Consider the following 11,573-nt stretch of genomic DNA (forward strand, 5'->3'; position numbering starts at 1 on the left):
CAGGCAGAAGGCGGCGCAGCCAATGAGAGCGCGGGACGTTGGATTGCCTCATCGGTTGCCGGGCAGAGCCCGTGGCCAATCGCTCCCCAGCAGTGGCGGGAGCCAATGAGAGCGCGCGGCGCTGCCGAGCCCGCCCCGCTCCGGACTGGTGCTCCCAGCGCAGCGCGGCTGCTTCGGGGCTGCGGCCCCTGCCCGGCGCTGGCCATGGGGCGAGGGGCGGCAGCTGGGGCCGGACTGGTGGCACTGGTGGTGCTGGGAGCGCCCCCGGCTGCGGGCGCGGAGCTCTCGGGTGAGCGGGGGCGCGGGAGGCGGTGGGAAAGGGGGGGAGAAGGGGGAAAAGGGGGCGAAGGGGGGAGCCCGGAATGGACGGGAGGAGGAGGGGACCCCCCAAAGGGAGAGCGGGAGGGGCAGAGGGGTGGGCGGAGGTGAAGGAGAGTTGGGAGAGGGTGGGGAAAAGGGGAGGGGGGACCCCGAAACTGAGCCCGAGAGTGGCTGGGGATTGAGGGATTTTTAGGAAAATGGGGAAATGGGACCCTTAAAGTGATTTTGGGAGCGGCCAGAGATGGGAGGGGAAAAGATGTGGAAGGGGAAATGGGGGAAGGATGGCACAGAGGAAGCGGCAGCGTGGGCAGGAGGGTCCCATGGCGGCCGTTGGGCACAGGGAGTGCGCAGTGGGGATCTGGGCTGGCCCCCGGTGCTCTGGGGGTGCTGGCGGTGCACCCCGGAGCTGTGTCCTGCACTCACAGGGGTGTTCCTGGGGATAAGATTGAAGAATGTCACTTGTTGAACGGCACGGAGAAGGTGAGGTTCGTGGAGAGGTTCATCTACAACCGGGAGCAGTTCCTGATATTCGACAGCGACGTCGGGGTGTACGTGGGGTTCATCGCCTATGGGAAGATGAATGCCAAGCGCTCTAACAGGCACCCGGTTCACATGGAGTACTACCGGGCTTTGGTGGACACGCAGTGCTGGCGAAACTACGAGCTTTATGCCCCGTTCACAACGGTGGAGCGCCGAGGGGAGCGCGGGGCAGAGCGCGTCCCCTCGGACCCTGCCCTGCCAATGACCCTGGAGCTCCTGAAATTCCCAGTATCCCTCGAGTCTGGGAATCGCCTCAGAGGCCGCAGCCCTCCTTGTGTCCATCACTGGGACATCCTCTCCCACCCAGTGACCCCCCCCCGTGGCTCCTCCAGCCCATCCCAGTCCATCCCGGTCACTCCCAGTGCTCCGCGGCGCGTGCATCTCGGTCGAGCGTGAAGATAACGCCTCTCAGCCAATCACAGCTCGTCCCTCCGATGACCCATCTGTTGCTAGGATGATCCGCAGATCCGAGTGCCCCGAGCTGGACTCGGCCTCGCAGCGCCGCGCACGTCATTGCCAGTTCCATCCCAGTCCATTCCCAGATGCCTCCCAGTGCCACCGCAGTCCCTCCAACTCCCTCCCAGACCCTTCCAGTCTATTCCCAGTCCACTCTCCGACTTTCACGCTCTCTCATAGTGCCGAGTGCCCCTCCCACCTTTCTCAGTGCCACTCCAGTCCCTCCCAGTTCATTCCCAGACCATCCCAGTTCCAACCAGCCCCTCCAAGTCAATTACCAGTCTATTCCCAGTCTATTCCCAGTTCACGACAAGACTTCCACCGTCTCTCCCAGTACCCTCCATCCTCTCCCACCTCTCTCGGTGCCACTCAACTCCCTCCCAGTCCATTCCCTGTCCCTCTCCACCCCACTAAAGCCCTCCCCTCTCCCAGTGCTCCCCAGCTGATTCCAGTGTGTCCCCACTCTCTCTCTCTCTCACAGTGCCCCCAGTGTGTCCATCTTGCTGGTGCCCTCGAGCTCCCAGCCCAGCCCCGGCCGCCTGCTCTGCTGGGTCGTGGATTTCTACCCTGCCCACATCCAGGCGAGGTGGTTCCAGGGCCAGCAGGAGCTCTCAGACCACATGGTGGCCACAGACATGGTCCCCCAACAGGGACTGGACTACCAGCTCCTGGAGCTGCTGGAAACCCCCACCCCCAGGGCAGGCTCACCTACACCAGCCAGGTGGAGCACGTCAGCCTGGAGCACCCCCTGAGCTGCACTGGGATACGGGGGAGCCCCCGGGGCCACTGGGAGAGCCACTGGGCTGTGCTGGGAGCCACTGGGAAGGAGCTGAAGGGAGCTGTCTTGGAACTGGAAGAGGGGCTGGGGGCTGGGCAATGGCTGGGAAGGGGTCTGGGGGATGCTGGGGAGGGTGGGATGGGGTTGGGGGGGTCCTGGTGGGCACTGGGAGGGAGTTTGGGGGTGCTGGGTGTGACTGGGAGGGAGTTTGGGAGCACTGCCATCCTCTCGCCGCCCTGTGTCCTCCTTCACACCTGTCTTTGCACATCCCCCGTTCCCTACCCGGAATGGGGATTGCTGTGTAAGAGACGGTTGGAAGTTTCCCTCATTTGCCTCATGACCGTCGCCAGGACAGACCCTGAGGGCCCTGGCTGGAGTTCTGGCCTGGTTGAAGTGGATGCTCACCAAGTGATTGTGTGCAGGTGTGCTTGCTGTGCCTCCACGGTCTCACACCTGCTTCACCACCCCACAACAGCCCATGAATTTCCCCATCTCTTGGCCAATGAACTTTCTGAGCTAACTCTGGTGATCCCCCCACGGAAGATCCCTCATCTGCCTCATGACCACCATCAAGGATGGAGACTGAAGCCCCCTCCCAAGGAATGAGACTGAGACCCTTATAATTCTAACACAGGATGCTGGCCTGACGGAAGTGGGATGTCTGCCAAGTGGTGCCTGCAGGTGTGTTCGCTGGACCAAGACTGGTTTCCCACAGAACCAATCCTGAAACAATGGGTCCCGCTCACTGCTGAGATTGCTTTGTCCTGTTTTGGAACATGGACTGTCCATATCTGTTTTCAATACACTTATTCTCTGTTGTCTTAACCCATTCTCCCCTCAGCAGAGGACTATAAGAGACCTCTGAGTTAACCAAAGAATTTGAGATTCTCCTTGATGTGACAAGACGGATCTACTGGCCGGACCACAGGGATTTCATCTCTCCATTGGCAGCTATTCCCCCCAGCCCTTCTTTTCCTCTCTCTCTCTCTATCCTTTATCTCCTTTCTAATCCTTCTATCGCATTTGCTGTGGGCACTCAGTAAAGGTGCATTTGTTTTGATGAATACTGAAATCCCCTCTGTGTTGTTTTGCACTCTGAGATCAGTTAATGAACCATCACAACCCCACTTGTACAAGTGGATCATGGCAGGCCGCGCCGTCCTGGGCCCTCCTTCTGAAAACGGCGCTGACCAAGCTGTTTAAGATTCCCCTTTTTCCCACCAATTCCTTCTCCTCTGGTCCCAAACCTCCCCTTCCCCCCTACCTACCTCTCCCCCTTCCTGCTGTGCGGCTGCAGCTGGCCCTGCCCTGGGCCTGTGTGGCGCGGCTGCGAGCCCCGTGCAGGAGTCAGCCGGCTTCACCACCACCCTGTGAAAAACCAATCACTCGTTTTAAAAATTTAAATGTTTAATAGTAATAAAATAGTTACAAAAACAGGAATAAAAAAATAGAACAGTAAGAACTTGGACAATCAGAGTTAGGACAATAAAGGACAATAAAAAAGCAAAGAATTACAGATGTTTGGATGCTTTCCTCAGAACAGCATGTCAGCTAACAAAGGGTTAACCCTTAAAAGCAATAGCCTGCTGCATATTCATAAATCTCATACATGATGCAAACATTCCTTTCAAAGTAGAGATTTTTCTGGTTATTGTCACCTTACCCCCCTATATCTCGTAAATCCTGGTTTGGCTCCGTGGAGTCTGAAAGAAGGAGGTGAAAGGAGTCTGGTTCTTCATGATAAGGAGGCAATAATTCTTCTCTTTGGGATTTAAGTGTCTTGTTGCTGTTATCTCTGTGAAAAGAATTTCTTGAACATCTCATCCCTTTCTTGAGCTAGTTAGAAAAGTATCTTACATCGCATAGTTTCTATTTTAATATTATGCTATAGCCTAAAACTCTATTTACCACACTACTTAAGAGGATTAACACAGCATTAATTAAGTAAAACTGATTAACTTTCTAACATAACACACATAATATTCCTTTTAATATTTGCAAAAAGCCAACCATATAATACTCATTTTTCACAATAACAACACCCACAATACCAGCACCAACGCTGAGACCAAACACTAAAGTCTGTGCCCCTCATGAAGAGGGGATCAAAGAACTGCACCCCTCCTGGTGAGGAGATCAAAAGCCTGAGGAGATTGAGCTGTTAACTCATGAAGTAAAAATGTATTCATTTAATCAAGTATCATCATTTCTGTTACTTTATCCTTTGTGATTAAGACTCAAATGCTTTTCTATTCCTTGTTAATCATAATTAATAATTATTAATTATTAATATTCATTTGCAGAATAATATTCATTTTGGTTTTGTAAACTATTCAGTCATATTCCTGAGAATCCCCTTATTTTAAGTTATTCAGCATGCATTGATCAATTTAAAAACAGGGAGTTGTGGAGTGCCCCTGTTCCTAAGAGACAGGAATTTGATCTCACCCTCCTTGTGCTGCTAAGAACTCCTCTCTTGCCTCCAACGCCAACTCCCCCCGGGATCCCCTGTAAAAACCCCCGGCCCTGCCTTTGCCTGGTCCTTCGTCCCCATCCCGCCCCTCCTGCCCGGGGGTAAGGAATAGATTCTGGAGCTTTCTGGAACCAGGACCCATCTCGTTTGTTCCCCTGCCCAGCGCCGGCAGCTGCGCCCTCCGTGGGCACGATGAACCCAGCTGCAACACACAGCAACAGCAGGGAGCCCAGAATTACCCCAAATTCCCCAAAACTCCGGTCAGGGACCAGGAAATTACCCCAAAATTACCCCAAAACACCCCGAAATTACCCCAAATCCCCCAAACTCTGCTCAGGGACCAGGAAATTGCCCCAAATTCCCCAAAACTCTGATTAGGGACCACAAAATTACCCCAAAATACCCCAAAAACCCCTAAACTCCGGTCAGGGACCATGAAATTACCCCAAAAACACCCCAAAAAATGCCCCAAAATTCCAGTCAGGGACCACAAAATTACTCCAAAATACTCCAAAAATACCCCACAAAAAACTTAAACTTCGGTCAGAGACTCCAAAATTACCCCAAAATACTCCAAAAAAACCCAAACTCCAGTCAGAGAGCACTAAATTACCCCAAAATGTCCCAAAAAAACCCCAAACTCTGGTCAGAGACCATGAAATTATCCCAAAATATCCCAAAAATACCCCCAAAAGCCCAAAATCTGGTCAGGGACCCCAAAATGACACCAAATCCCTCCAAAATTGCAAAACATCCCTTCAGAGACCCTCAAATCCCCACAGAACCCGCAAACTCCCCCCACATTACCTCGGGATGCACAAAACCCAGTTGGGACCCCCCCCCAAATCCCCTCAGAACCCTTCAAGATCCCCCCTAAATTCCTGCAAGACCTCCCAAATCCCCTCAGGACCCCCCAGAATTCCCCTCAAATGCTGTCACAACCCAAATCCTCTCTCACGACACCCCAAAATCCCCCCCAACCCCTTCAGGACCCTCAATTCTACTTCAGAACCCCCTAAAATCCACCCTAAACCCCTTCACGACCCCCCAGTTCTCCCTTTAGGACCCCCCAAAGTCCCTCACATCATCTCAGCCCCTTCACATCCCCTTAAAACCACCCAAAACCCCCTCAGGACCCTCAGTTCTCCCTCAGAACCTCCCAAAATCCACCCCAAAACCCCTCAGGATCCCCGATTCTCCCTCAGATCCCCCAAATCCCTTCACATCCCCTCAGCTCCCCCACATTCCCTCACAACCCACCCAAACCCCCTCAGGACCCTCCACATCCCCTGAGGACCCCCCAAACCCCCTCAGGACCCCCAATGCTCCCTCACGGCCCCCCAAACCCCTTCAGGAACCTCCACATCCCCTCAGGACCCCTAATTCCCCTCAAGACCCCCAGCCCTCCCTCAGATTCTCCCAAATCCCCTCAGGACCCCTCAAACCCCCTCAGGACCCCCCACATCTCCTCACGACTCCTCACACCCACTCAGAACCACCAAAAGCCTTCAGGACCCCTCAAACCCCCTCAGGACCCCCAATTCTCCCTCACGACACGCCCAAATCCCCTCAGGACCCCCAGTTCTCCCTCTCACCCCCCCAAACCCACTCAGGACCCCCCAAACCCGCTCACACTCCCCAAACCCGCTCAGCTCCCCCCAATTCCCTCCTCACCCGCCCCCCCCCCCCCCTCCGCTCCCGGTGCTGACCGCGGTCGCTGTCGCCCATCCCGCGCTGCCGGGGGGGTTCCGGGGGCTCCCTCGGCGCCCCCAGATTCCCGCCCCGCCCCCGCTCTCCGTTCCCCGTGACGTCACATCGCCCCGCCCTTCCCGGAGTTGTCCTGAGGCGGCTCCGCCGGTTCCGCGCGCCGCTACTTGGGGCCGGATCTGCGCCGGGACCGGCTCGTTCGACCCCCGGAGCGTCCCCAGAGCGTCCCCGCCGGGGCCGCAGTGACTATGGAGCCCCGCGAGGTGCGACGGGGGAGGGGAGAGGGGGACAGAGGGGACCGGGGGGAAGGGGGCAGTGGGGGATAGGGGGACACGGGGGGTGGCGGGGGGTGGCAGGGGCTACGAGTGTGGTGGCAGGGGGTGGCAGAGGGAACAAGAGGCTGACAAAGGGACGGAGGGGACAAAGGGAACCCCTCGGGTGCATGGGGCCACCCCAGGAGGCTGCAAGTGCCACCAGGTCCCTGACACCTCCCCTGTCCCCTCCCCAGCTGTCCCTGGCCCTGCTGCAGCCACAGGTCACCGTGGTGGCCATCCTGGGCGAGCTGCTGGCCACCCTGCCCAAGCGGGACGAGATGATGCTGCTCGTGTCCACAAGGTGCCTGTACAGGGATCTGGAGAAATTCACCAAGGAGCTCCGAGCCACCCTGTACCGCATTGATTACACCTGGAGGCGCTGCAATGTCACCTCCGATGATGATGATGACCCTGGTACCTCCCTGAGTGAGGCCCTGGCTGCCTACAAGTACACCCCATGGACCGCCTGGGATGATGTGACAAGGGCTAGCAGCAAGTGGCAGGGGGCTGTGGATGTGCTTGTGACCAGCTGGGTCCAGCTGGCCTGGGCAGCCACCAGGCTCTGCAACATCTGCAGGAGGGCGGCCGACATGGCCACCACTGCCACTGCCCGGGCCAGGGAGCTGCAGGACGAGGCTGCCCGTGATGGGACAGCTCTGGAAAACATGGTGGAGCTGGGTCAGGCCCTGGGTGGGGAGGAGGGGGCCGAGGTGGTGGCCAGGCATGAAGCCCAGGTGAGGAGAGATGCCAGGGTGACTGCCAGCGAGGCAAGAAGGGCCACCATGGTGAAACAGTGGGTGGATGTGGCCCTGGGGCTGCTGGAGCGCTTGGTGGCCGCGTGTGACGAAGCCACCGCCTTCCCCCGGGAGCTGCAGCGCAGGGTTGGGGACATTGAGGCCACCCTGAAGGGGACAAATGAGGTGTCTCCTGATGTCCCCAACGACTTGGTGAACAAGGTGGCCGTGGCCGAGGACCTGTGGGAGGCCAACGCCCGGCTGGTCATGCGTCACCTGCTGGGGCCACTTGACGACATCATGAAGTTCTATTTCACTGGTGCTCCCACCAGCCCCAGTGTCTGTGAGGTGGCCGAGCGGTGCCAAAGAGCCATCGAGGACATCCCAAGGCTCCTTCGAACCCCGGAGTGTCCCCAGACCATCCCCGCCGAGTCTCCAGTGAGCATGGAGTTCCAAGAGATGTGATGGGGAGGGGGATGGGGGGACAGAGGGGACACTGGGAGAGGAGGGGACATGGTGGGGGGAGGGGGCAATAGGGGATGGTGGGGACACGGGGTGGTAGGAGGGGACAGGGGGTCGCAAAGGTGACAGGAGGGAGTGGCAGGAAGGGGGGAGGTGACAGAGAGGGGTAGGGGAAATGGAGGTGAAGGGAGCAGTGGGGGATTTGGATGACTTGGGGATTGGGAGGGGACATGGTGGCTGCGGGTGGTGGTAGAGAGGACAGCAGGTGTGACAGGGGCTATGAGGGGAGGGGCAGGGGGTGGCAGAGAGAACAAGATGCTGACAAAGGGATGGAGGGAACAAAGGGGACCCCTCGGGGGCAGAGGGACACCCCAGGAGGCCATAAGGGCCACCAGGTCCCTAACCCCTTCCCTGCCTCCTCCCCAGCTGTCCCCAGCACTGCTGCACCCCCAGGCCACTGTGGTGGCCATCCTGGGCGAGCTGCTGGCCACCCTGCCCAGTCGGGACGAGATGATGCTGCTCATGTCCGCAAGGTGCCTGTACAGGGGCCTGAAAGACTTCACCTGAGAGCTCTGGGACACCCTGTACTGCACTGGTGACACCTGGTGGCACTGCAGTGTCACCTCCTATGATGATGACTCTACCACCTCTGATGATGATGATGACCCTGTCACCTGCCTGAGCCAGGCCCTGGCTGCCTATGAGTACACCCCATGGACCACCTGGGACAATGTGACAAGGGTGGCCAGCAAGTGGCAGGGGGCTGTGGATGTGCTTGTGGATAGGTGGGCTGAGCTGGCCAAGAAAGCCACCGAGCACCACAACACCTGCAGGGAGATGGTCACCACTGCCTGGGCCAGGGAGCTGCAGGCTGAGGCTGCCCGTTTTGAGACAGCTCAGGAAAACACAGTGGAACTGGGTCAGGCCCTGGGCGGGGAGGAGGGGGCTGAGGTGGTGGCTGGGTACAAAGCCCAGGTGAGGAGAGATGCCAGCTTGGCTGCCAGCGAGGCAACCAGGGCCACCATGGTGAGACAACGGCTGGAGGCAGCCCTGGGGCTGCTGGAGCGCTTGGTGGCCGCGTGTGACGAAGCCACCGCCTTCCCCCGGGAGCTGCAGCGCAGGGTTGGGGACATTGAGGCCACCCTGAAGGGGGCAAATGAGGCATCCCCTGATGTCCCTGAGGACCTGGAGGCCAAGGTGGCCGTGGCCGATCGGTTGTGGGAAGCCAACACCTCCCTGGCCAAGGATCACCTGCTTGGGACAGTTGACGACATCATGAAGTTCTATTTCGATGGTGCTCCCGCCAGCTCCAGTGCCTGTGAGGTGGCCGAGCGGTGCCAAAGAGCCATCGAGGACATCCCAAGGCTCCTTCGAACCCCGGAGTGTCCCCAGAGCATCCCTGCTGGGTCCCCAGTGAGCATGGAGCTCCAAGAGGTGTGATCGGGGGGGGGGGGGGGGGGGGGGGCGTGGGGGGTGAGAGGGGGACAGGGGGCACTGAGGGGGAGGGGAAGGGGCAGTGGCAGATTGGGGGGACACGGGAGGTTGGTGGGAGGGGACAGGGGGTCACAAAGGGGACAGCAAAGGGAGGCAGGGGCTACTAGTGTGGTGATACGGGGTGGCAGAGGGGACAGCAGGTAGGGTGGCAAGGGGTGGCAGAGGGGACAAGGGGTGACAAAGTGACAGAGGGGACAGCAGAACCCTCTAAGGAGGGGACAAATGGTACCCCAGGAGGGCACAGGGGCCACACTAGGAGGCCACAGGTGCCACCAGGTCCCTGACACCTCCCCTGTCCCCTCCCTAGCCATCCCTTTCCCAGCTGCTGGAGGCTCTGGTGTCCATGGTGGCCACCCTGGGCAAGGTGGCGGCCACCGTGACCGGGCCACACCGGGGCGTGCGGCGCTGTGTGCCCCCGAAGTCCCTGCACGCGGCCCTGAGGAACTTCACCTGGAGCCTCCGTAAGACCCTGGACCACCCTGGTGTCACCTCCCTGGGCGACCCTGCTGTCACCTCCCTGGGCGACCCTGCTGTCACCTCCCTGGGCCAGGCCCTGGCCACCCTCAGGGCCACCCCTGGGGCCACCTGGGCCGATGTGAGAGCCGTGGCCAGCGCCTGGCGGGAGTTGGTGGCCGCGCATGAGCAGAGATGGGACCATCTGAAAGAGGAGGCCACCAAGCTCCGTGATGCCTGCGAGGATGTGGCCCCTGCCCGGGCAGGGGACCTGCAGGACGAGGCCACCCACAGAGGGACAGCTGGGGACAGCCTGGTGGCCACAGCCCAGCAGCTGATGGTGGCCCTGGACAGGGAGGAGGAGGCCTCGGCGGGGCCCACGCGCGATGCCCAGGTGTCAGTGGCCACCAACGAGGCCGTGGGAGAAGCTGTGGTGGCCACCAAGTGGGCGAGGGCGGCCATCAGGAGGAGACATTGGGCAGAGGTGGCCCTGGGGCCGCTGCAGCGCTTGGTGGCCGCGTGTGACGGAGCCACTGAGTTTATCAGTTACACAGAGTGCCAGCTCAGGGACATCGAGGCTGCCCTGGAGGGGACAAAGGAAGCGTCCCCTGATGTCCCCGAGGCCTTGGTGGCCAAAGTGGCTGAGGCTGAGCAGCTGTGGGAGGCCAGCGTCCCACCTGTTCAAGCATCACCTGCTGGGGACACTTGGGGACATCCACAGCCTCCTCTTGAGTCCCTATGGTGGCCGTAGGGGCCCCGATGGCCCCGGCAGCCGCACGGTGGCCGAGCGGTGCCAAAGAGCCATCGAGGACATCCCGAGGCTGCTTCAGGACAGTGACGTCACTGCTGTGACGTCATCGTGGCAGTGACATCATCGGGGACATCGCTGCTGTCACCTGTCCCCTCCCTGTGCGGTATTTGAGACAAGTCTGGGGAATTTTTTGGGAATTTTCATTGAAATTGCCCCAAATTCTGATGGGAATTCCTGGGGTGATGTCACTGGGGACACTCTGGGGGCACTCAGGGACATGCAGGGATACTCAGGGACACTCAGGGACAGGGGACAGGGGTGAATGAGTCCCCTCAGCAGCTTCCAGCTTTCCACTGTGCCTGCAGCAGAGCCAGGTCATAAATTGCAATTTCACAATTGGCTTTTGCAATTCTGCATTGCCTTTTGCACTTTTGTATTGCCTTTTGCACTTTTGTATTGCCTTTTGTACTTTTGTATTGCCTTGGACACTTTGTTATTGATCACCCACAATCTGATATGGTGTTTGATACGGATATTGATTATCAGTGACTCCTTGTGGCTGCTGGTTGGTGCAATATAATCTGTCCGTTCATGTGTGCACCGTACAGCCAATAAATAAAAAACTTAATAATTATTTTATTAATATCCTCTATATAAATCAGACTGGGCTGATCTGAACTCTGTGTCAGACACATCCCTTGACCCCACTGAGGGACGAGTGGTCAATAAAGCCATCCCAACATTCCTTGAGGCTAGCACAGCCAGGGAGCTGCTTCAAGGCGCTGTCACTGAGAGATTTCCCCTTGGAAACCCGGGGTGGGATGGAAATACACCCGAGCAGATGGCAAAATTAAACTGATATCAAAGCCTCGTGGAGTGGGGGTTAAAACATCGGGTCTCTAAAGCTGTAAATTGGTCAGAGCTTCAGCAAGTGAGGCAAAATGATGATGAATCACCCACTGATTTTTTAAACAGGTGAAGAGAAACTGCCATCAAATATACTGATGTAGATCCTGAATCAGCTGAGGGCAAAGCACATCTGGTTTTGTTTTGTGTGGGTCAGGCTTCAAATGATAAAAGAAGAAAAGAT

At 58.1% G+C, this 11,573-nt stretch overlaps 3 protein-coding genes and 1 long non-coding RNA gene across 4 annotated transcripts; all 4 read left to right on the forward strand.

Moving 5' to 3' along the window:
- Window positions 1–560: 560 nt before the first annotated feature.
- On the forward strand, window positions 561–2,069 carry LOC132340473 (rano class II histocompatibility antigen, D-1 beta chain-like). The gene is made up of 2 exons (XM_059871499.1): window positions 561–1,253; window positions 1,799–2,069. The coding sequence occupies exons 1-2, from the start codon at window positions 592–594 to the stop codon at window positions 2,067–2,069; spliced, it is 933 nt and encodes a 310-aa protein (XP_059727482.1). The 5' UTR covers window positions 561–591.
- Window positions 2,070–2,307: 238 nt separating this feature from the next.
- On the forward strand, window positions 2,308–3,159 carry LOC132340670 (uncharacterized). The gene is made up of 2 exons (XR_009489987.1): window positions 2,308–2,776; window positions 2,937–3,159. It is a non-coding gene; the product is annotated as an uncharacterized LOC132340670 (long non-coding RNA).
- Window positions 3,160–6,402: 3,243 nt separating this feature from the next.
- On the forward strand, window positions 6,403–8,359 carry LOC132340547 (uncharacterized). Its single transcript, XM_059871609.1, has 3 exons — window positions 6,403–6,538; window positions 6,784–7,761; window positions 8,212–8,359. The coding sequence occupies exons 1-3, from the start codon at window positions 6,524–6,526 to the stop codon at window positions 8,350–8,352; spliced, it is 1,134 nt and encodes a 377-aa protein (XP_059727592.1). The 5' UTR covers window positions 6,403–6,523; the 3' UTR covers window positions 8,353–8,359.
- Window positions 8,359–11,117, forward strand: LOC132340521 (uncharacterized). The gene is made up of 2 exons (XM_059871571.1): window positions 8,359–9,219; window positions 9,587–11,117. Exons 1-2 carry the CDS (start codon window positions 8,623–8,625, stop codon window positions 10,481–10,483), a joined length of 1,494 nt encoding a protein of 497 aa, XP_059727554.1. The 5' UTR covers window positions 8,359–8,622; the 3' UTR covers window positions 10,484–11,117.
- Window positions 11,118–11,573: the final 456 nt, after the last annotated feature.

Source organism: Haemorhous mexicanus, chromosome 32 (genome assembly GCF_027477595.1).
Source record: "Haemorhous mexicanus isolate bHaeMex1 chromosome 32, bHaeMex1.pri, whole genome shotgun sequence".
Lineage (NCBI taxonomy): Eukaryota > Metazoa > Chordata > Aves > Passeriformes > Fringillidae > Haemorhous > Haemorhous mexicanus.

What these genes read in the sequence shown, in the direction of transcription:
- LOC132340473 (XM_059871499.1), top strand. Translation starts at nt 592, where the DNA reads ATGGGGGAAGGATGGCACAGAGGAAGCGGCAGCGTGGGCAGGAGGGTC. An exon ending in CGCGTGCATCTCGGTCGAGC is followed by an intron (nt 1,254 to 1,798) that starts GTGAAGATAACG and finishes TCTCTCTCACAG; the next exon opens with TGCCCCCAGTGTGTCCATCT.
- LOC132340547 (XM_059871609.1), top strand. An exon ending in CCATCCCCGCCGAGTCTCCA is followed by an intron (nt 7,762 to 8,211) that starts GTGAGCATGGAG and finishes CCTCCTCCCCAG; the next exon opens with CTGTCCCCAGCACTGCTGCA.
- LOC132340521 (XM_059871571.1), top strand. Translation starts at nt 8,623, where the DNA reads ATGGTCACCACTGCCTGGGCCAGGGAGCTGCAGGCTGAGGCTGCCCGT. An exon ending in TGAGCATGGAGCTCCAAGAG is followed by an intron (nt 9,220 to 9,586) that starts GTGTGATCGGGG and finishes TCCCCTCCCTAG; the next exon opens with CCATCCCTTTCCCAGCTGCT.